The sequence below is a fragment of the Dendropsophus ebraccatus genome, chromosome 1 (genome assembly GCF_027789765.1).
Source record: "Dendropsophus ebraccatus isolate aDenEbr1 chromosome 1, aDenEbr1.pat, whole genome shotgun sequence".
Classification (NCBI taxonomy): domain Eukaryota; kingdom Metazoa; phylum Chordata; class Amphibia; order Anura; family Hylidae; genus Dendropsophus; species Dendropsophus ebraccatus.
In genome coordinates, this window is record NC_091454.1 from 149,035,436 (window position 1) to 149,060,277 (window position 24,842).

Below are 24,842 nucleotides of genomic sequence, written 5' to 3' on the forward strand. Positions count from 1 at the left end.
AAATCATAACTCTAATCCAACTTTTAACATCCAACTTGTGCAGATTGTTTTAAAACCATTTATATTATTGCTGTCTGGACTGTTCCAAAAAGGGAGGTAGGACTTTACCTATATAAGCAACAGGACACAGCAAAGTCTGTCCATGTGATCATAGTGATCATGGTATTGGGACTATTATCGATTGGGTCCTAATGTCTCCCCTTAGTACTGTAGCTGCTAATAACTAGGGGGGAATTGGGTTGAAGAGAAACATGATCTCAACTGAAAGGTGACCCCATAAACTAAAAGGTTATGCTCACACAATGTAGTTTTTATGACAAGAATGGCCGTTGTTGACGATTAAAACAACGGCTGTCACAAAATAATGTTGTTCACCTGCTTTATTGAACAACGGCTGCACAAGTAATTAACTTGTAAATATTTTTGTCCGCTAGTGCACAAACAACAGCCGTTGTTCATTTTTTGTGCACACAAAGTATGGCCGTTCTGACAGTTGTACATGCACAGGGTTCTATGGTTAATTGGATTACAGGCACACCCAAATGTGCCCACAGTCCAAATAGAAATAAAATGATGTTTCTGCGGCCGATATGGCAGTATCAGCTGCATGAACATGTAAAACAGCATCCGTTGTTTAACACTGCAAACAACGGAAGTGTCAAACAACAGCCGTTGTTATACATAGTGTGAACATAGCCAAAGACTACAAGTACAAGGACTAGCTCTTTTACCTATTAAGCATAATTTAAACCACCCTCTATAAGATATATAAGATCTTTTTTTTTTCTAATCCTGGACCCTCAAACCTAGAGCACATTTTGCATGAACATTATATACAGTAAGTTCATAGTCTTACCAGATCATACTCTTTGGGGATCTTGATACGAACAACTCTGCTGCCATCATTATTTGAGAGGGTGACCTCTACATTCTGACGATTCTGTAATTTGATTGTCCGGGTCTTAGATTTCTTACCATCTACAACTTCAATAGTGTGGTTTTGATGCAGTTGAATAAAAACATCTTGGAAAGGCTCATTCCCTCCACACCATTCTGAAGCTAGAAAGACACATTGTATGAAATAGAAAGACAGAAATAAAATCAAGAATCAATCAAGAACATCCCCTGATGATTTAGATTTTAAAAGTTGTAATGACATTGACACTTTAAGAGACCATTTTATTGCTACCTGGTACATAGCCAAGATGGGACCAGCTATAGCCGCTGACTGGCTGAGCTTGCCTGGCACGTCACGTCCCAGGTCCCCACTCAAACCCAGAAGTTGCTGGGACCAGGGGACCAAAGCTGTGCTACCTGCATCAGCGCTGGAGCCGGAAAGGTGAAGGTGTTGTTGGCACCAAAGAGGGAGTCTGTTTTGACCTTATGAGAAACTGTTATTTCCCTATGATTGCTAGTACTAGACATTAGAGATTAGCGTGACTCGAGTACCCTCAAGTATGCTAGTTTGGCATTTGAATACCAGTGGTTGACGTAGTTTGATGAGGCCCTAGGAAGTCCTGGATACATGGATACAGCCATGGGCACCACTGGCCCATATAGATGCTAGGCAAGGTGAGCTTAAGTTCTTTAACACCTATGAGGACTATTATACTGGGACAGTACCTAACACATGTAAATATTTGTATTAACAGCAGCACAGTACCTGCAAATCCACTTCTGTTATTTAAATTACTGACTCCAGAGCTTCCAGTCTTTGGTTGCATTTTGAGAAAAGTTTGCTTCCGATATTTTGCAACCACCAATGCAATAATTAAACTCACTGAAAGGAACACATTACATAATATATGGTTTAGAAAACATCACTTTTTTTAAATATATTTTTATTAATTTTTTTTTCAAACATATCTGAAGTACCTCAAAAAGTACAAGAGAACATTAAAGTACAAAACTTAAATTAGCTGATACGTAATGGAAAGATTCAAATGATCAAATCTGTATAACTTTTTGGCAACAGTTGTAGTATAGTAGTATAGTAAATTGTCTGAGGAGAAGAAGTTGACTAAAAATGGTTCCCTGGTGCTTAAGGCTTTCCTCTCACCCCATTCTGAGATGCGGAGGGGCCGGTCTAAGTCACGATTATTGTATGTGGGTGAAACTAAGTGCACACGCAACATCGTAGAGCTGCCTCTACCTGTCTCAGAAGACTTTCACCTGAGACTTGAAATGTCAGGAGTAAGCGTCGGAAAGCAGAATGCTGTAGACTTACCCAATCTCATGTGCTATATTTATTGGGCCCAATTCAGCCCAACAACCCTTAAAGTGACTCTGTACCCACAATCTGCCCACTCCAAACCGCTTGTACCTCTGTGCATTAGGCTAGCACAACCTCTACATCCCTCCTCCCCGCCCTCTTCTTCATTAGGAATGCCCCAGGCAGGTATTTTCCTATTCATCAGCTGTGTGAGCACTGCACATGGGCTGGATCGTTAAGGCACCTGTGCAGTGTTCACTGCAGAGGCTAATCCTGCCAGTGGCATTCCTAATGATGAAGAGGGTGGGAAGGAGGGACGGAGGGGTGTGCAAGGTTAGGGCACAGATACTCTACACCACAGCAGTTTGACACAGGGCTGCAATTTTAAAAGTTGTTTTTTAGGACAATAACTGCATCACCTGCCGATTGGACCCCAGGACAGATCATGGATTAAAAGCAGCTATCCGAAGGAATAAGTGGTTTGGGGGGGGGGGGGGGCGACAGATTGTGGGTACTGAGTAGCTTTAAGACTCCTTTTGAAAAACCAGTTGTAAGAACTGCAGACCAGTATTTAAGACAACTCGGACAAGATAAAGCGATTTCTAAGAAATAAAGGTGTTTACCAATAGGGAAACAGCATAGAGCTGCAATTGTGATTCCAAATCCAACAGCGCATCCTTCAAAGTAGTCAGTGACCATAAGTGGAACACATTCCTCCATATCTTCACATGTTAGCTGTTTTGGTTGAGGACATGGATCACCTAAGAGAAGAAATATAGTTTATGTTATCTCTTACCTGTGTATTCTATTGTTTTATAATAAAGGTAATAGAAAAATGTGACCAAAAGACTCAAGAGGCCCAGTATGCAGCTCTACATGGTTCCAAAACATTTTGGGAGTAGACAGAAAAAAACGAGAATGGGAAAAGTGAGGCAAGACAGGCAGCTATATTGTATGTTTCCAAAAACCTCCTCAAAATGGTACACATATTATACCAGCTTTCCTAATACTAATCTATATGCACACTTAGGCTATGTTCACACTACATAAGTACCAAAGTAATCACGGCCATTGTAACAACGGCTGTGATTTTCTACGATACTTACATAGTACTGCACCTGAGGGAATCCCGGCCGGAGCGTATACACATCGTATACACTCCGACCGGGATCCCTAGCAGCGCTGCAAGAAACTGACATGTCTTCTGCATAGCGGCTGCAGAAAACCCTCTCAGTTCACACAATGGAGCCGTCGGCTTTGGTCGCGCTCCATTGTGGGCAGCAGAGAATTCGGATGCAGGCGCGCACGGATGTGCCGCATTCTAATTCAGCAGCAGTGAAGATCATCCGGCCGGTACTGCAGGATTATTTTCTCTGACACCGGCCATTCTGTGACCTGGCCGGGTCACGGAACGGCTGGTGTCTCAGGCCATGTGAACGTGGCCTATGGGTAGACAAAATTCAAATGCTCCAGATTTATCAATGTGGTGCAGGCCATATCTGTTATATCTAAAGGCTGTCTACTCTTTTTAGCTAGTTTAGACCAGCTATTAATTTGATTGATGTGTGCCAGAATTTTGAGCCACATTTTGTAGTACACAGTGTCTGACCTTAAAAGAGAAATCCGGTGAAATTTTTATTGAAGTATTGTATTGCCCCCCAAAAGTTATACAAATTACCAATATACACTTATTATGGGAAATGCTCATAAAGTGCTTTTTTTCCCTGCACTTACTACTACATCAAGGCTTCACTTCCTGGATAAAATGGTGATGTCACAACCCGACTCCCAGAGCTGTGCGGGCTGTGGCTGCTGGAGGGGATGATGGCAGGGGGACACTGAGGGACACAGGGCACTGGAGGGACACTGAGCATCCCCCTGCCATCATCCTCTCCAGCAGCCACAGCCCGAACAGCTCTGGGAGTCGGGTCATAACATCACCATGTTATCTAGGAAGTGAAGCCTTGCTGCAGTAGTAAGTGCAGGGAAAAAAGCACTTTATAAGCATTTCCCGTAATAAGTGTATATTGGTGATTTGTATAACTTATGGGGGGGGGGGGGCAATACAATACTTTAATAAAAATGTTTGCCAGACTTCTCCTTCAACCCCTTAACGACAAAGGGCGTATATTTCTGCCCTATTGTGGGTAAGGGCGTTCAGAATGGGGCCGCGCGGCGACCCTGCTCTGAACCGCCGCAATCCCGGGTGCTGAATGTAGCCTGGGACCGCGGCTATTAGCGAGCACGGTCCGATCGCCGTGCCCGCTAATCAGGTAATCAGATGCAGCTGTCAAAGTTCACAGCTGCGTCCGATTACCGTATGCAGCCGTTCCCTGGTGTCTAGTGGGGAGATCGCTCCACCCGGAACGTTGTCCTGGAGGAGCGATCTCCGTATCTGCTGCCTGGGGTCTCCACTAAAATGGCGCTGATCCCGGCTCGGCACTCATTTGTTTTCGGCTGTAGCAGCCGAAAGCAGACGAGTGCCTATGTCATGGATCTATGCTGTATAAGTATACAGCAAAGATCTCAATGAGAGATCAGAGTGTATATACTAGAAGCCCCCTCCCCTAATAAAAGTTTGAATCACCCCCTTTCCCCAGGTTATAAATAAAAATAAATAAACATATTTAGTATCACCGCGTGCGTAATCGCCCAAACTATTAATTTATCACATTCCTGATCCCCTACGGTAAACGGCATAAGCGCAAAAAAATCCCAAAGTTAAAAATTGCGCATTTTTGGTTGCATCAAATCCAGAAAAATTGTAATAAAAAGCGATCAAAAAGTCGCATATGCACAAAGGATAAAACATGACTAAAGGATAAAAGCGCTATAAGCCTGGGAATGGAGCGATTTTAAGGAAAATATATTTGTTAACAATGGTTTGAATTTTTTACAGGCCATCAGATAAAAGAAAAGTTATAAATGTTACATATCGTTGTAATCGTAACGACTTGAGCAACATGCATAACAAGTCAGTTCAAATTAACAAAATGCGTTGTTGTTTTTTTTCAATTTCACCACACATTTATTTTTTTTCTGCTTTTGTAGTGTACTTTATGCACAAATTCAGCCTGTCATTGCAAAGTAAAATTAGTGGCGCAAAAAATAAGGGCTCATGTGGGTTTCTAGGTGGAAAAATGCAAGTGCTATGGCCTTAAGGGGTTAAGCCAGGCCCTTTTTTCCTGAGATCATGCCTCCTTTTTTGACCTGCCAAAAAAGTGCATCCAAAGTTTCTAAAAAGCTTAATAAATGTAGAGAAAAGTCACATTTTGGAGATAATTCTGGCTTAGACACATTAATCCATCTAGGCCATATTAGTCATTACCATTTTAATTGATAATTGGACACAAATTTTTTTAGAATCTCACCACCCATCCAGACGAAGACATTCTTCTGAGTTGTGTTCTCCCATGCATCGGTAACAGCAACAAGTACATCATGGAAGGTAGTTTTATTAATCTCTGATATTTCATCATCTGTAAATAAACTGTGGAAAAATTTACATCAATTTGCAGCTCATGTTAGAATGACAGAAACTATAAGATACATTACTTAGAGCCTCATATACGTCGGGTGGTATGTAGTAGGTCAGAGTAAAATGACCACTTGTGCACCAAATTAAAAAAGGGAAGAATCATGGTACAAGAAACACTTTTATGTGGCCTTTTAATATGTAAAAAGATACAAAAGTTCTAAGAAAGTACATTAGCAAAAGGAGGTTGATTTTTGTACTAAAAATGTATGTAATAGGCAATGTAGACTAGTTGCTAGTTGAAAAGGAGCTGTCACATTGACAATGTAATCCAACCTACAGGTAAATTTTATTAAGCTAGTTTGTAAGCCATACAAATACACTTACAAATCGATCTTTTAGAGGTAGCTAGGTTTTATATGTTATATGCAACCCCAGAAGCTAATATGCAACAGCAGAAGAATAGCAGGTCAGGGAGCAGGTGGCTCTCTGTTTTACCACAGTTTTCTATTGTATCTACATCCTAAGGATGAAGATACAGTTGAAAGTGGTGCTGCTGGAAGGGGACCCTGCTGAAGGTTCGGTGCAGGTGAGGCATATGTCCTATGATTATATAAGTCTTGGCTTTGGACTATTCAGCAATATTATTGTATCCTGTATGGTAATTCAACCTTTAATAGGTCTGTTTTTAAATGGTTACTAATAATAAGCCGAAAAACGTGGTAAACCACATTTTTTTGTTGGCTAAAAAGAAACCCTGATGTGTTTCGATCAGTTTTTAACCCATTTTTCCCATGAAACAGATACATGGAATGGACTGCAAAAACGCAATGTGAACCTAGCCTAATACATACAGTACATCACACCACCACTAACAAAAGTTTTGCAATGAATGTAATAGTGTACATAATCAAACACTTACCCGTTTTTCTTATTTTCAAACCAAAATCTGTCCCCTTCTCTTATTCGATTAAACTGACTTATAATGATATCAGATATAAGGGTATTAGAATTTCCTTCAATCTCTGACAATACTCCGGGAATAAGCTCCAGCTTTTCAATGTCATTGTTGTACAATGCTTTCAGCTGTTTAATAATACAAACATGTATGTTTCAAAGGGCTGCCAAGTAAATTTACACTCCACAGAGACTATAAAATTTCAAAATGTAAGAGAAAAATCCCTATATTTGCAACCTGCTCATAACTTTGCAACAATTTTTTAAGTGATTGTCCTCAAAATTAGCTCCAAATGTAGTTGGTTTCTGCTGGCCATGACCCTATTCATCAGAACAAGGGGCCATTAGAGGAACCTATGATATTCTTATAGACTAGACCCTTAAAGGCGGTTTAAAGGAGGATTTATGGCCCTATTTTACCAAACGATTATTGTCCGCACTTGGCCGATTACCGGCCGTTCTGGCCGATAATTGTTTGGTGTAATAGAACTTGTTTCAAGACAACATGTTCTGCATTTTTGGACTGAAGTTATTTAGAGGTCAAAATACAGTTGTATTTTGATTACTGCAGCTGTAAATGAAGGGCATGATCATTATTTATGGCCACAATTATCCAAATATGGACGTATTTTCACCTCAAAATGACGTCCGGTCATGAATATGACAAAAAAAAAAAAGTGTGAACATAGCCTAAAGTAAAACATTCAATATCTTGTGATATGTGTTCTTTCAAGGCAGGTCCTTTCTATCTTGTGTACCAATAGGTAAAATCTGTTTGATTCTTCTGTCAATACAACATTATTGCAAATTTACATATATTATCTATCTATGTGTATTAGATAGAACAAATTACTAACCTGTTCTCTTATGGTGGTGTTTTTTATATCGCCCCAATCTAAATTGTGTCCATAGTGCTCTTTCAATTTCTTATAACTAGGAAGTCCCATGTCTCTCCCACGTAAGATACTGGAAGCTACCAAGTCTGTTCGAGAATATTTTATCTGTCCATACCAGTAGTCTAAAAAATGACAATTTGTATAGGTAAGCAATGATATTTATAACCAGTATAACATTAATATTAGTACAAACTGTTGGATCGAGAAAAAAGTCCAGTCCACAGATTTCTATAGGAGGTCCATACACCTCAATACTTCCAATTACTGCCTTTTACTGCCAATTACAAGTTTCTTTGAATATACTGCTAGCTATCTTTCTTGAGCTTAGATTCACTGAATAGAATGAGCTGTAATACCTGATACGAGTGTATTGAGCTATGCCCAGTAAGGTATGCAAAGGCAGCAGTACTTGTGACCATTTCAGCCAGCTGAGCAGAAGGGGTGCTGGCAGTCTTACCCCTACTGATATTGGTAGCCTGTATTAGGGATAGGCCATCAATATAAAGGTCCTGGGAATTTTTTTTTTATTATACTGTATTTTACCTCTCAGATCTGGCACTATAATATGATCTTCTTTCTCGGCTACTTGAGAGCACATGCCCAGCAACAGGTGATCAACATCAGCTGGAGTCTTCATGTTAGGGTTCTAAAAAAAAAGGGGAGGGGGATAGAAAAATAAGTTTAATGTAAGGTTTAGATTAATTTTTTTTTTTTAAAAACTGTAATTGTAGCTGCAAAAACATCTGTCTAGTGTGTACAAAATGGACAGAAATGTAGGGTATGAAAAAGGATACATTAAAATGCAGTTAAGGAGAAATATAATGCTCACAATTTGTAACTGCATTAACTTAGTAGAGCATCAATACATGGATGATATTTCCCTTATTGCTAAGAAATTTGACATAGTATAATTTTTTATGAAACCTCCCAACGTCCCTTCCCCCCAATATACCTTTCTTGCATATGGAGTGGTCAACTGCTAAAAGGCTTTATGCTTGCAGCTACCAGCACTTTAAGGGCCCTATTCCACCGGACGATTATCGTTCAGATTATCGTTAAATCGTTCAAATCTAAACGATAATCGTTCGGTTGAAATGCAGTTAACGATTAACGACCGAACGAGAAATCATTGATCGCTTTATCAGACCTGAACCTATTTTTATCGTTGCTTGTTCGCAAAACGCTCGCATTGAATAAGACATCGTTTGGTCGTTCACAATAGATACGAACGCAATAGCGAATAAATAGCGAAGAAAAAAGGATCGCAATTACGATCATAAGTAACGATTACCGTTCCATGGAAATAAGTGAACGTTTTCAGGTCTTTCGCAATAGCGGTCGTTTGAGATTGTTAATCGTTAACGATTATGCAAACGATAATCGTCCGGTGGAATAGGGCCCTAACTTTCTATATGCCAAGATCATTTACAATGATAGCATGCAGGGAGTGAACTTACAGGTGCCGTACTGTTAGGGAGCTAATTGTCATCCCTACAACACAGTTTAGGTGCCGATTGGTTACTATGGAAACCACAAGGCCTCTGTACCAGCCATCAATGCTATGCAGTTTTTTTCAACTCTTTTTTTTTGTCTTCCTTACCACATACTGTACACCTATCTGTCAAGTTTATATCAGCTTCTACCTTCTGTGGTTAATTCAAAACTTTCATACTTTATCATACTGACCTTTCTGTTCCAATAATTGTTGCACAAGCGAAGAGCACAGGAATTTCCACCATCTTTATTTGTCACATTGAGAAAGTTACAGTGTTTATCTCTAGAATTATATTTAGGAATAGGTTAGCTTTGTACAGACAAAGATACAAGTTAGTTGTACAGTTTACAGTTTACAGTGTACTTCATATGCAGCAATTTATTATTAGAGTAAAATATATATTAGGAAATTGTAGTTTTCAGCGGTTCCAAACATGTTTAGTTAACTAAGAGAGCATAATCAGGGTGCTTGATAATTGACTGAGCACCTCAGGGTGCTTTTTAAGTAATCTTGCTACTAGCTAGCAATTAGTAGCACAAATATTTAAAGAGTTTTGGAGCTCCTGGCATCATCATTCATTATGACACCGGTAACTCCAAAATCGTTCAAGGGTACAATACAGTAAACAGTTTAGTAGCCATACTTACATACTTACCAGTCCAGGCTCCTCCTGATTGGTGCTGAATCTGGTACCCAGGGGGATCAGAGCTGGCGCCAGAGTGTGTGGGCAGGAGCGAGGACAGGTAAGTATGGCTGCATTATTGTTTTTTACGATTACGATAGAAGCTGCACAAGCATCTTAGGTTTTACAGTATGCTGTACCAGGCATATTAGAACTCCTACAGTATGCCAGCAATTGGTGGTATACCGTTGGGATTGTAATGTATTTTGCAGAAACCTATTACCCTTTTTAATTCAAATAATTTACACATACCTTACAGAAATTAGAACAAAAAAAAAAAAAAATGTAACAGGTTAACCAGGCCTCTGGTTAAATGCTCAAGTCTTCCTTTGATTTCAATAGGGTTCATTAATGGAATTGAGCACTGAAGCATCGAAAAAGGCTTGACTTGAGTAAGGCTGGGTTCACACTACGTTTTTGCGTATTATTTAAAAAAAGGCTCAACGCTGATGCATTTTGCTCCCTTTTTTTAAAAATAATGGAAGTCAATAGAAAAATGGATGAAAAAAAACAAATAGCAAAAACATAGTGTGGACCCAGCCTAAGGGTACTATTACACGGAACGATAATCGGACGAATTGTCCCGATTCGGCCGATTATCGCTCCATGTAATAAATACAACGATCAGCCGATGACAACGATCATTGGCTGATCGTTGATATAGGTTTGGACCTATTTTCGTCTGGCGCCGACCGCGCACCGCTACGTGTAATAGGGGTGCGCAGCCAGCGACTGACGATATACATTACCTATCCACGTTCCAGGGTTGCTGCTGCGGTCTTCTCCCCGGGTCCTGCCCGCTCTAGCCTCAGAGTGACATGTCAGCCGACAGGCCACGCGGCCAATCACAGGCCGAGGTGGTCCCGGCCTGTGATTGGCTGAGCGGCCTGTCAGCTGACAGGCCACTCTGAAGTTAGAGCGCGCAAGACCCGTGAAGAAGAAGACCGCAGCAGCAGCCCTGGAACGTGGATAGGTATTGTAAATAGTTAAGCAAGGGCTGCAAGGACATCGGCAACTATGTCCCTGCAGCCCTTGTTTAACGATTATCGGGCCGTGTAATAGGCCCAGTAAACGAGCGACGATCTAGCAGATCGCTGCTCATTTACAGGTATTATCTGGCCCCAATCAACATTTTAGTGCTTGCTCAACACTATTGTTAACCTGAATGTAAAACAATACCTCATGTAAACTCCTGAGGGCATCATAGTATATATCTTCTGTGCTGTTAGTGCTAAAAATTCTGGGGATATGCTTGGATCCACATGTTGTTTGTACCCTACAATATAAGGGAAAACATTTACTATTTAAGAACATTTTAAAGAGTGCTCAAATATGTTTAGGCCATTGCAGACTACAGAAATCACCAGTGGATGTGAATGTCATGTGACATAACAACCATGTTAATCTCACTTCAACATCTCTTTTCTACAAGCAGCAAGTCTTCAGTAAAGCTTCTTAACTTACATTACACTTATTACTGCAGGCCTGCATATTATATCATAAGCCATATTTACCTGGACTTTTGCTGGATTTTTTTTATTGTATACACATAGTTTACTGATAAAAGTAAAGTTTTATTTCATTTTTGGTCAATGGTAAAAACGGGTAATTATTTACCAGATGGTAAACAGTTATCTATATTGTTCTTAGGTAGCAAGGCTTGGCTGTGACTGCTACCTATGTACTCACTGCAGGTACACTGTGGAAGTAATAATGAATTCGTTCAAAACAGTATATATAAAAATATAAAAATATTTCCTTGATTTCATTGACCTTCGACCTGAAAAAATACTTTTTTTAGTTCTCTGTTTATGGTAAGGAACTTGACTGTGACGTTTCCACATTTTATGTTGCTTAGTGTAAGTATGTCTATAAAAAGGTTGTAATTGTAGCTAGTTATAATTTAATTGAAGAGTTTTAGGCATTTGGCTTTATAACATTATTCACATAATATTTACTTTTATTCTTTTGATGTTCATATCTATTACGTACCATTATAGCCTGGCAAAGGTTTTGACAAAAATGTAGGAAGCCATTCATAAAAAGCTATTTTCTAGAAAACAGGAAAAATATATAAAAATAAAGTCAGTTATTAACAATTTAATTCATATGTACTATTTAGAGAAATGAGATGAAGCCCCAGAAGGGCTGTGAATGATTTGCATTGTATGTACTGTACAAGGCTGTGAAATATGTAAGCACCATATAAATAACAAAAAAAGATTACCTGGTAAATAGCAGTTACCCATTTCCTTGCATTCTGAAACAAGACTTCATCTGTCCAGTCACTGTGGTTTTGTGCCAGTTTTGCCGCCATGTAATTATGGTATCGGAACCAGACAAGGCTCACTGCTTGGGTAAGTGGATTTTCGTTTCCCATAGCATTACCAAAACCTTTTGTTCAGAATCAAAGAGAAACATCAACATTTTCCATGTAGGATATTTTATTTTTTAAAATGATTTTTCATATTTCTTTGTTAAAGCAAGAAAACCTAAAAATGCTATAAAAAACCCCCCAAATGATCTACAATTTTACCACCAAAGGACGGATTGTTCAGGGTAGTGATAGTATAATTAATTCGCCAGTTTTGCAATTAGATCAATAACTAAGGGTCTATTTACACAGAGAATTATCTGACAGATTATCTGCCAAAGATTTGAAGCCAAAGCCAGGAATGAATCTGGCTTTACTTTATGACCTGATCTCTGTTTATAGTCTGTTCCTGGCTTTGGCTTCAAATCTTTGGCAGATAATCTGTCAGATAATCTTCCTGTGTAAATGGACCCTAACATCTATAATGGCAACTGATTATAAAACAAATTAAAGGCTATGTTTACACATAGTATTTCCATCAGTCTTTTGGTCAGTCTTTTTTTAACCAAAATCAGGAGTGGAACTGGTAGGTCAACATGGGGGCTACGTTCACACTATGTAAGTTTCCGGCCGTAGCCCGTTCCGTGAATAAGCGGCCGGAAACTTACGTAGTTTGCGTACAATGAAAAGTATACGATCTACGGGCACACAGTTCACACTACGTACGAACTTACGCCTGGATCGTATGTGGCGCCGTAAAAAATGAACCAGACCATTGTTTCGGGACGGAAATGCCGTAACTTACGCCCGTAGCGTAACATGTGGTCCCGTACGTAGTGGTGATTTCTTCATTTTGCCAGCTTTTTGTTCCGATCCAAAAGGTTCTGTGGGGTGTCCGGGGCTAGGCGAAGATTTCCAAGTAAAAGACCGCTGTTAGATCGCTACGAAGAGCGCTCGGGAAGCGTAAGTACGCTACGGGCGTAAGTTCGCGGTCCGTACGTATCCGGCCGCAACTTGCGTAAAGTCCCGGCCGGAGTTGCATACGTATATGTCCGGCCGCGAAAAATATGCAGCCGGACATATACGTAGTGTGAACCTAGCCTTATAATGTACAGATTTGCACAGCTTCTGTGTTTTCAATTCACTCCTGGTTTTGGATGGGAAAAAAATACTGATCAAAAGACTGATGGAAATACTATGTGTGAACATCTTATCTATATTGAATTTAGGAGTCTTAAATGAATATTATTACTTTTATGATACACTAGGGGCTCCTGTATAATAACGAATTATACAATATACATGTTGGGATACAACCACAGGCACCTGATATATTATATACCCATTTACCATATATCCCCTCGTCGCCAGTAATCCCTGTTGAAGGATCTGGAATTCTGCACATAGGAAGACTCTGTGTAGTATAGGGTGGGAAGAGTCCATCTGGTCCAGAAGCCAGCTTTCCACCAGAGAAACTTCTTAGAGCATCACTCCAAGAATGCGATGAGCCATAGATTGAGCTGCCATCTATCCATGCTGTTACTGTATTAATCTGGAAAATGAATGAATTATTTGTCATATAACCAGCATAGCAACTAGCTCTTCTAATGCTGGGTTTACATGGAGCGATAATTCGCCCGAACGTACGAGTAACAATTTCGAAGTAACGATTTTTTTTAAATAACGATCAGCGTTTAGACTGAACGATATATCGTATGGAAAAATTGTTTTGCGATCGCTTAAGCCTATCTTGCACAAAGGTTAAATCGGGGAATGACTGTTTACACGGAACGATCTGCGATTTTTTTGCGAACGACCAGCGACAATTTGAGAACATGTTCAAAGCTAAAAATGAAAAATTTCAGGCTCGTCGCTTGATCGTTCGCTGCATTTACACGTACGATTATCGTTCGAATTGGATCGTTATTGTGCAAATTCGCACGATAATCGTTCCATGTAAACGCAGCATAAGAAACTAAACTAGAATGAAAGTAAGATAAATGTATAAACAGTTTACAAGCTTATTAACACATGGAAGACATAAAACCGTACCAAGGGAAACATGTATGCAGGCTATGGGGGGGGGGGGGGGTTACAGGAAGAATTTGTGCAATGAGGTCAACAACAGTGGGGGTGGGGTGAAGAGCTGGTATATCAGGAGAAGGAGGCAAGTTTGCTAAACGATTGTATTTGCAAAAATGAATTAAAAAGTACACACTCTTTAATATATTTGCTACCTTTTGGTCAGAAAGTTTTTACCATATTTATTTACTAAAGGAAGATGTGTCAGTAATAATACAGGGGTGTAAATAAGCTAGATAGTGTTAGGGCTAGGTTATGTTGTATCAATTATCCTGCTGTATCACTGTGCACTCATTACAATTAATATATACATGTATGAAGCCATGTCAAAATATAACTGAATGAACTGAAACTCAAAAATTAGAAGATTTCCAAGGTTAATAATATATTTTGTTTTCACTAGAAGAGGTCCATGTCACTTATTTAAAGCGACTCTGTACCCACAATGTAACCCCCAAAACGCTTGTACCTTCAGATAGCTGCTTTTAACCCAAGATCTGTCCTGGGGTCCATTTGGCAGGTGATGCAGTTATTGTCCTAAAAAACCTACTTTTAAACTTGCAGCCCCATGCCCAACGGCATGGCCTAGATTGTGTATGCATTAGGCTGGCACAAACTCTCTGTACCTTCTCCCCACCCTCCTCATCATTAGGAATGCTCCAGGCAGATTGTCTCCTATTCCCCACCTGTGTCAGCCCGGCACATAGGCTGGATTATTAAGGCACCTGTGCAATGTTCAGACAGGAGAAAATGTTTCAGTGGCATTCCTAATGATGAAGAGGGTGGGGAGGAGGGATGGAGGGGTGGTGCAAAGTTAGGGCACAGGTATTCTAAGCCACGCCCATTGGGCATAGGGCTGCAAGTTTAAAAGTTGTTTTTTAGGACAATAGCTGCATCACCTGCTGAACGGACCCCAGGACAGATCTTGCATTAAAAGCAGCTATCCGAATGTACAAGTGGTTTGGGGGGGTCAGATTGTGGGTACACAGTCGCTTTAATGTTATCTGTAAGGGGTGCTCTGTACTGTTCTGCAGACTTCACAATAAACCTTGACGCCTTCTTCACCAACACTTCAGCTTCAAGTATAGTAATCATACAACTTGAATTGGGACGTTATTAGAGTTTCTATTTCTATGTTCAGCCTCTATTACCTGCTCTCTTGGGCTGTTGGGACTTTTTCCTGTATCATAAGACCACTTTATTCTTTGGAACGGCAAAACCACATTGCCTTTCTTTGTAGGATCAAACACTGGATCTCCAGGAGGGATATAAATATTAAGAAATTCTGGTGGACATGCTGGCAATTGTGTGGACACTATTTCTGAAAGGACATGATAACCTAAAAGAGAAAAGGCAAACATTGTCTAGACCCTTGTCTGCAGTAATGCTACAGATAATTACATTTCACTAAACTATAGAATGAAATACGGTTTTAGGCCATGTTCACACTATGTATATTTTCCATAAATAATGTCCGTTGTTGCAGATTGCAACACCGGCCGCTATTTACTAATATTGTGAAATAATTAATTTCAATAGAAATGAACGACCGTAGTGTATATACACTGTATACACTAGCCGTTGATCTATGCTGCACAAAAACCTGCGTGTCTATTTTGTGCGGCTGCTATTCAGTGAATAGCAGCCGCACAAAGTAGACTGTGCAGACAGATGTCCTTTACATTGTATACTGTGGTTAATTGGAGCGAAGGCACACCCGAATGTGCCCGTATCCAAATTAACATGAAGTGATATTCACCCAGCCGGTACTAAAGTATTGGCAAGGTAAACATCTCAGACAGCGGCCGCTGTTCATACATAATGTGAAACTGGCCTTAAACAGTAACATGGTGTAAATTTGTTCCTGGCATTTTTTTTTTTTTTAACAAGACTCATTTTGCTTGAAAACATGCACCTTTACTACACTATAGCACTCTGTCTTTTGGGAAAAAAAATGCTTTAAACACACACAAAAATGTGATCAAAAACTAATATTGAGGCTATATTCACACACAATAAAATAATACCAAAATACGGCCTTCATTTTTTTGTAAAAATAAAACAATTTGTTGGAAAAACACTGGTTCTCTTCTCTTCCTGCGCACTCATCCGCCTCTGCCCCCCCCCCCCCTTCCATAGACCATAATGGACCGGCTAAACCATCTTTACTTTGCTTTTGTGCAACAGATAAAAAATAGGAGAGTGGGGGGGGGCTGGAATATAACCGTGTCAGTACAGAAGGAACATCTTCCACTTAATAAAACCTATAAGAGCGTTTCTTATAAATGATTGTACTATTGATTTTTGCAAAGTTATTTGTAATGAAAGTTACACTGTCTTTTTTGCCCATAGAAGCCAATCAGTGCTCAGCTGTTATACATTCTTAACAAGTTCAGATATAATTAAAGTACAACTCTCATTGGTTGATATAAGCAACGACAGTTTTACTATTTGATATTTATTTACTACCGAAAACACATGACATAATTTTTAATATTTAAGCTATTGGAAGGTTTACACATGTGAGAACAAGTAAAAGTTATTTTTGTTGTAAAGTCAGGTACTGTAGTATATAATGAGCATGTTCATTATTTTTATACCCGCATTCAATTATGGCCGATTGTCAATTCCCCATAGACTTCAATAGTGCACATTATTACTTTGAAAATACAGTTGTATTTTTATTTTACTCAAAACGTCTGTATTTTGCTTTTAATTTACTGTGTGTGAAAATAGCGTAATTTTGCATGTTTATTCTTCTGCACTAAAGCCAATTCAGTTTCAAATATCTGGTCTTGCATTATATGCAAACAAATGCAAGCTTAGCCTGAAAGACATTCTGGAAGAAGTGACTGTATATTGCATGTTGCCTCACCAAAATATACCGCCATCACTGTCAAATTTTGAGAAGATGATTGACCAGACGGTCCATTCATGACTGCGTTACTGATTTCCCGTGGGTTTGGCAGCTGTGGCTCTGTTGCAATTTGATAAACTCCATCAGAGTAACTTGCCGGGATGAGGCGCATTAGTTTAGAACCTAGTGAAGAACAACATGAATAGCATTTCTGAAAATAAGATCTGTCAGTTTCACTTCTATTCATAGTATTCTAGCTCTGGTATTTAAAGGGAATCTGTCAGCTGTAATTCACATTCCAAAACTGCCAATACTGTTAGATAGTTGTTAGGTAAAGAAGACACACAGTACCTTTTATATATCCAACTGTGCTTCCAGAACATAGAAAAATGCTTTTATTCTCCGATATAAGGAGTCAAAGTGGCTTTTCTAGGACCTAATCTGCAGTAAGCTGCAATGATTCCTCTCTACCCCCTTGCTGCCTGACTGACAACATGACAAGCAGGTTCAGGTATGGGAGGGGGGAGTAAGGAGCAGAGGTAGAGCTACTGTCGTAGAAGCCACAGTGGCTGCTCCGAGCCCACCACGTCTGGGGGCCCGGTGGCCTGGAACTGTAATAGAGGGGGGGGGGGGGGAATCAAAAGTTTTATAAAGGGCCTAGCCATTTCCAGTTATGGGCATAACTAGTAAGGAGGTATTACTGCCCTGCAGCACATCAGGAGCCGCTTTGACTCTCCACTTTTTGTATTAGAATAAAAGTTCTGGAAGCACAGATATTTGACAGGTACCATGTGTCTCCTTGACCTAACACCTACCTAAGGATTTGTTTACACAGACACATTTTCCAATGCAATTATTAAAACCAAAGCCAGGAAGAGACTATAAACAGAGAACAGGTCATAAAGGTAAGACTGAGATTTCTCCTCTTTTCAAATCCATTACTGGCTTCTTTTTTTTTTTCTTTTTACCAAGTGCAGCCAAAAATCTGTATACATGAACACACCATAAATGTGTTGGCAGTTTGGAACCTGAATTGCAGATGACAGTTCCCCTTAAAGATAAAGGAAAAGACATTAAGATAGTACTTCGCAGAGAAATCCCAACACTCACCAAGTCCATATTTAAATTTTTATTCAGCTTTGCATATCCATACAAATACGCAGGATGCATTTCGGCAACCAGAGCCAGTTGAAAAAGGCAGTTGCCGAAACGCGGCCTGCGTATTTCTATGGATATGTGAAGCTGAATAAAAACTGAAATATAAATTTGGCGAGTGCTGGGATTTGTCTATGAATTACCCCTTTAAGATAAATACAGGTCATTGTCATACTTTACTCTGAGGCAGATTATCAGTTTTCAAAATGAATGTGTTAAACTAGAATTCACTAAAGAATATAGATAATGTAGTGATAAACAAAGAAACAAAGATAGGAGCACTCTTCTTACTGCAACCAACAGTGATTTATTCAGCCGGCTAGCTGGTCATCGGATGCAGACAGATAACAGGCAACAGCTGTTTCGCACGACGCAGCGTGCTTTTTCACAGCCAAATATACGGTGAGTCAGAGTGCTGTGGTTCGTCTATGGCTTGAGTGGTGCGGGGAAGCCGTTTTAAATGAGCTCAATTAGAATATAGATAATACCTGCAATTTAGGATTAAAAGCTAAACTTTTAGGAGCGGAGGATTTTATAGCATAGGGGTCAGGCTCCTTTTCCAGGATACAGAGCTCTACAACCCCTATAACGCTTCACACAACCATAAAGTTAAGTAATAAAATTTTGTCTGTTTGAAACCACTGTATACAGTTATGAATGCTGTGAAATTCCCATTGTCATTATTCAAAATGGCTGATGGTGTTTTGTATATATGAGATGATCATTGATATTAGTCATTGGATAATAGCAGCACAGTTTCTTACATTGCAACTACCATAAATCCCTTTTTGACCCAATATGTTTTTATGGTGGAGTCATAAGCATGGATATACAGTGATATACAACTTTGGATTACAAGCATAATTTGTTCTGGGAATGTTCTTGCAATTTAAATAATTTGTATGCCAAAGAACATTTTCCCATAACAAAGAACAGAGTTGATCAGGTAGCAGTGCGTTAAAATGAGAGGGCTTTGTAACCCTATCCAGACTAAAAGAGTTCAACATCACGTTTTTCGTGTCTTTTTTTTTATTATTATTTCTCTCATGATCTATGTCAATGAATAGAACAACAGGATGCTTACAGGTCCTACTGCTCTATTCTGTCCCCTATGTTCAGTCCACCCAAACCTGCAGTGAGCGGACTAAACAATACAGTGGTGGCGCATCCCTAGCAGCTTCTAGGGATGCTGAAAGGGACGTGAACCAGGCAGAATCATTTAGTGGGCTGCATGTGGCACGGGCTGCATGGGCCATACATTGCACAGTTGCTGTATTCTATCCAGAAACATTTTAGAAACTTGATCAACCTATTAATGATTTATGATAAACCAATTCAATGAAAGTGGGAGACTTTAATTTGAATTCCATGACATCTTTGGATCCAGGAAATAAAAGTGGCAAAGGCAATTTGAATGGGCGCTAATATAATTTGTACCATAAGGGCCATCTGCTTCTTTTGTTTAAATCACTTTATGGTTTGAATGGCCCTTAAAAATGACTCAACTTACCTTTGGAACCCATGCTATGATACGCAAGATTATTATACCACCCATCATAACGCTGAATTTCCCAGTTCATCTGTGCATCTGCTAAAAAATGGTAAAAGTTTTATTATTAATAAACACCAGAAACAAAGCGTCATAAAGTTATCTGACATCTTCTGAATGAAGGAACCATGTTTAGGACAGGGAAACAAGCTGCCAAAAGTTTGTTAGTTGTATCATTTATCAGAAGATAAGAGAATATGGTCTGAATATACTGTTAAAACTCAATCATGCAGCGTTCAGCAATTGCCATTAGTGATTGTTCATAGTTCATGACTATGACATATGCTATAACTAAGGACATTAGTTCAAAACTTGTCAGCAGTAGTAGTTTTGTCAATCAGAATTATAAATAAAAGTTTTAATAGCCTCACACAGTGGCTGGGGAGTAGGGAGTGGCATATGGAAGTGAGGTGAGCTGTCAAAAATTATAACCAGTAAAAGATAAGTGATCTGTTTACAATGACTTTACATGACGACTGTTATACTGGATTCAAGAGAAAAACGTGCATGTTATCTATGACTAACTTTTTTCTAAGAATCATAATAATTATCTAGATAATCAGCACTTGTTTACAGTGTGGCTCAGGCTGTATAATATGGCCAGAGGCTATGCTCACACGCTGTAGAATAATTTTGAGTGAAAAATATTGCTGTACTTTCAATGTAATAATGTGTTCTATTGAATGAATTAACCATAAGTACACATATAGTAGAGAAAACAGCCATGAAGTATGTGCATAAAAAAATTAACATGCTTATTAGTTACAACCTTCATTTGATAAATAAATAAATAAATCTTTTTCTGTGGATCAGTTTAAATGCAGTGTTACCAAATATGTAGTTACCAAATATAGGTAGTTTTATAGTTTAATGTTTTTTTAGTATTTTTATGGGGAAAAATATTACTGCAAGGGTACGTTCACACTGAGTAAAACAGACAAAAATTCTGAGGAGCGGAACCCCTTTCCTCAGTGTCTCATTGTAATTTGTTGCGCTCCTTCGCTCAAAGAGTTGACATGAAAAACGTTTTGAACCAATTAGGTAGTGTTAAAACTGTAATGCTATTAAAAAAAAATTCTATGCACTGTAAAGTGTTGATAGTTATACAAATGTAAAATAAATGTACCTACCCAGGCACATCCACACATGGATGAAGAAGAGCCAGATATGTTTTCGGGTCATAATAATTCTTGATGCTTTGAAAAGAAATAAATAGTAAAATGAAAATAAATAAGCAAATAAAAAATTCTGTATAGAACACAACCAATAGCTGGGTAACAGAAAGCTAGCATATAGGATCTAGTTGGGTGGAACCTGTTGATCATTCCACCTTCTGACAGGTGCTCCTTCTGTAATACCAATGCATGATTAATGCTCTCTATTTGCTGGTTCTCCTGTATTTTATTATATTTTGTTTGGTAAAAGTATATGCCCCTTCTGTCGCACTATACTAATACACCACAGATTGCGTAACAGAGATTTGCCATTCACGGGAACTACGTCATGAATAACAAACTGTTTCTCTGTTTAATTTGCAAATGTCACAATGGGAGAAATGATTTCCAGCTAGCCCAGTAAGATTACTACTGCATAGTTCCTCGACACAAAGTGATCTCAGTAATAGCATAGGTTCGCCAATGGTAAACTACACCTCAATGGTATCTGAACATGAAATCATACACTTAAAGAGTGGTGATTAAATGGGATCGTGTGTAGGTGAGCTTTCTCCCACATAGAGTTCATACTGACGTCTTTTTTTAATGTTTGTCGTTATAGGGTGATAAGTTTAGCCCCTAGGTAATCAGTGTCAGTGTCCGGAGGAAACGATCATTCTGAGTGACGCATTTTAATGTGTTTAGTTTTCATTTTATTGGCTTTTATTGTTTTTTAATGAGGGGAAGAATCCTTGGATTTTCGCATGAAGAGTGATTCAACAGTTATAGATTTTCTCTGGTTTAATAAAACCAAGCCATACATATGTTTGTTTTTTTAATTAAAAACCAAGCCATAAAAAAAGACTAATAATAGGCCTACATGGCATATATGAAATATAGGGGTGTTTGAATGGATTCTTTTTCTGTCTGACTATGAGATTTTGCTGTCCTTACACTTCAGATAACTGTTGGCTCAACACGTATTCTGCCAACAGCTATTCTACCTCACCTCCTGCATAGACATGCACACTTGGCCAAGCATGCATGCGTTTTGACCCGGGAGAAGGGGATTACACTGCTAAAAGACACATCTGGCAATGGCGTATCTCTCCTAAGATTAGCCTGTCCTTTTTATCCCCCGACATTTCAGGAATAAATTCAGTACATCTCTATACACATTAGTAATATTTATGGTTTGGTAAATGTACATTCTGTGTGCTATAAAAGTATACGTTTGATGCCTATTAACCTCTCCCCCCTCAGTCACTTTTTGTTTTTGCACTTTAGTTTTTTCCTCTTTGTGTTTACAAGGTCATAGCGCTTGCATTTTTTAACCTACAGACCTACATGAGCCCTACAATTACAATGATAGGCAACTTGTATGACTTTTATTATATCTGACTGCTTTTAAAGAATTGAAACCTTTAAAAAAAAGGTATGTGTTTAAAATTGCTCTATTCTGATCACTGTAATGTGTTTATTTTTTGGTCTCGGGCTATTTGAGGCATCATTTTTTTATGCCGTGATCTCTACTTTCTATTGGTATCTTGCTTGCCTATATACGACCATGCATTGTGAACCCTCTTTGTACATCTCTTAACCCATCAGCGAATGCGGGAGTTGCTGGTGGTAAAATTGATTAACTGGGTTGGAGACTATGTTTGCAATTTTTTCATCCTTTTTTTTTAATGGAGAATCAATACCCACAGACATCTTGACCTTGTAGGTTCCATTTTTAAAGGTTTTATAAAAGATAGAATCTTAGATTTCCCCCCCCCCCCGAATTGTACAAAAGTGTACAACTTTACACCTTTTTGTGTCTATCGCCTACATTGCTTGTATCACATCTTCAGTCTTCTTTTTTGTTCTTATTTTTATTTCATAGGTCCCCTAGAACAACCCTTGTTTCATTATTTCTCACAACCTCTAACAATAGTCCTTCCGATGACGTCTTCACAGGCTCCTTATCTCCTCCCCTTCCCCATGCTATTGATTCATACCTTGGAATGGATCTATTATCTATCTGTAGCTCACTCAGCTAAATTATTTTTTACCTCAGGTACAATTTGTATGCAAATGATACACAGATCTACGTGCTGACAATATTTCTATTTGCATATTCAGTTTCCTCAAGATGCCTAACAGGAGCATAAAACATAATCTGAACCTAATGAAGTTTTACTCCCTCCCAAACTTTATTGAGATTGTGCTGCAGAATATTTTACTCAATCAGGTAATAATTGTAATAGTAACAATAATAATAATAATGCTAAAGGGGTTATCCAGCGCTACAAAAACATGGCCACTTTCCCCCTACTGTTGTCTCCAGTTCAGGAGTGGTTTGCAATTAAACTCCATTTACTTCAATGGAACTGAGTTTTAAAACCCCACCCAAACTGGAGACAACAGCAGGGGGAAAGTGGCCATGTTTTTGAAGCGCTGGATAACCCCTTAACAATAATGATGATGATGACGATGATGATGATAATAATAATAATAATAATAATAATAATAATAATAATAATAATAATAATAATAATAATACTATTATTAAAAATAAGCACTCAGACAGAAATATTAGATTACTGCAAAACTCAGCCCGCAGTTATGTTTCAGGAAGATACGTAAGTGGTTACAGACGTGATCAGATTACTCACTGGGTCTTTCCAGAGAGAGCATAAAGGTGCTTCTTCCGCCGTCCTATACAAAAGTTCTCAGGGACTACTTTGGTTAGTGTAGCTCTTGGTGAGAGATTGCTGACTGCTAGACATGCTTCTACAAGGCACTCATGGACATTTTGTCCAGGAGGTGTATCATTGGACTGGGAGCACAATAGTCATTTTAACATAGTGCCTGCCATCGAGGCAGTCCTGACCAAGCTGTTAGGAATCATTGGGAACAGTGATTAGGTGAGAGCATGCACATACTTTATGGTAAATAGGTCAGACCACCAGTAAAGAGAAGCAGCTATAGACCATCCAGACACAGGTTGTTCCTTCATTACACACCATACTCTGCCCATGTGCTTATCAGAAGAAAATTTGGTGTCACAGCCCCTATTAAGTGTCCCACCATTGCTGCCATTGACTGCTTTGGACGGGAACCATATAATCTAGATTTTGTTTGGGATCTGGGGATGGTCAGGTATGCAGTATAGGAGGTCTTATGATGAACCCTCAATTGCTGCATTTGCTGTTATGAACTGGGTAGCCATCACATATGACAGTCGGTCATCCCTGGCAGCGTTATGAGGGACACTAACAGCTCACTGATATGTGCACGACATTTGTTGCTTCTCTGGGCAGGGCTTTCATCTGGCATTGTTCAGCAGGATAATGCTCACCCACATACAGTAAGGATTTGCAGGAATGTCACTGCTAGATTGCAGGACTCCTGGTCATCAGATTTATAACCAGAGGAGCATTTATGGGGAGCCAGCTTCTGCAACCTACAAGTCTACTTACTCAACATCTGAAACATCTCTGGGCAAAGGGGCACAGGACGCCATACAAAACTGTATACCTCAACCAAATGTCATCTTGTATCCAGGATAGAGGCGGCTCAATTGGGTACTAGAGCCTTCTTCTCAATTGTACAGTTTTCCCCAATAAACATAATATATATATATATATAATCCTTGCATTTACACATATAGGCTAAGTTCACACAACGTCAAACAACAGCTGTGAAAAAACGTCCGTTTTTTCTGCTATTTAACTGACTGCAATGGCAATGCATTGAAGTCAATGGGAGGACGGACGTCCAAAGCACACAACGCATTGAAAAATGGCCGTTTTTACCGCGAATGTTCTACTCTATTAGACTTAACGTTATATATCAACGCATTATCAATGAAGAATAAAACAAATTGTTTTATACATTCATGCTTTAGTGACCTTTTAGAGCACAAGTTATATTTATTCGATCCATGGAGAAGACTGGTAATCTGCCAAGATAAACATATAATCATCTAAAATCTTCATAAAACTAATAGTAAGACATGGTGTTAGGTTG

General features: G+C 39.0%; 1 protein-coding gene across 3 annotated transcripts in view; it reads right to left on the reverse strand.

Annotated features, from left to right (window-relative positions):
* Window positions 1-24,842, reverse strand: part of LOC138800046 (dual oxidase 2-like) — a 48,418-nt gene that overhangs the window by 23,290 nt on the left and 286 nt on the right. For 2 of the 3 annotated variants that reach the window (XM_069981862.1, XM_069981854.1), the window contains exons 2-17: window positions 20,805-20,870; window positions 19,636-19,716; window positions 16,989-17,153; window positions 15,265-15,452; window positions 13,382-13,583; window positions 11,945-12,111; window positions 11,710-11,770; window positions 10,897-10,993; window positions 9,227-9,317; window positions 8,084-8,186; window positions 7,502-7,662; window positions 6,610-6,773; window positions 5,584-5,702; window positions 2,836-2,973; window positions 1,664-1,780; window positions 857-1,059 (exon numbers count right to left, since the gene is read on the reverse strand). In XM_069981862.1, the coding sequence (XP_069837963.1) occupies window positions 857-1,059; window positions 1,664-1,780; window positions 2,836-2,973; window positions 5,584-5,702; window positions 6,610-6,773; window positions 7,502-7,662; window positions 8,084-8,186; window positions 9,227-9,317; window positions 10,897-10,993; window positions 11,710-11,770; window positions 11,945-12,111; window positions 13,382-13,583; window positions 15,265-15,452; window positions 16,989-17,153; window positions 19,636-19,716; window positions 20,805-20,870 (2,123 nt within the window). The remainder of the gene's footprint in view (window positions 1-856; window positions 1,060-1,663; window positions 1,781-2,835; window positions 2,974-5,583; window positions 5,703-6,609; window positions 6,774-7,501; window positions 7,663-8,083; window positions 8,187-9,226; window positions 9,318-10,896; window positions 10,994-11,709; window positions 11,771-11,944; window positions 12,112-13,381; window positions 13,584-15,264; window positions 15,453-16,988; window positions 17,154-19,635; window positions 19,717-20,804; window positions 20,871-24,842) is intronic. The other variant, XM_069981856.1, reaches the window with a different exon arrangement.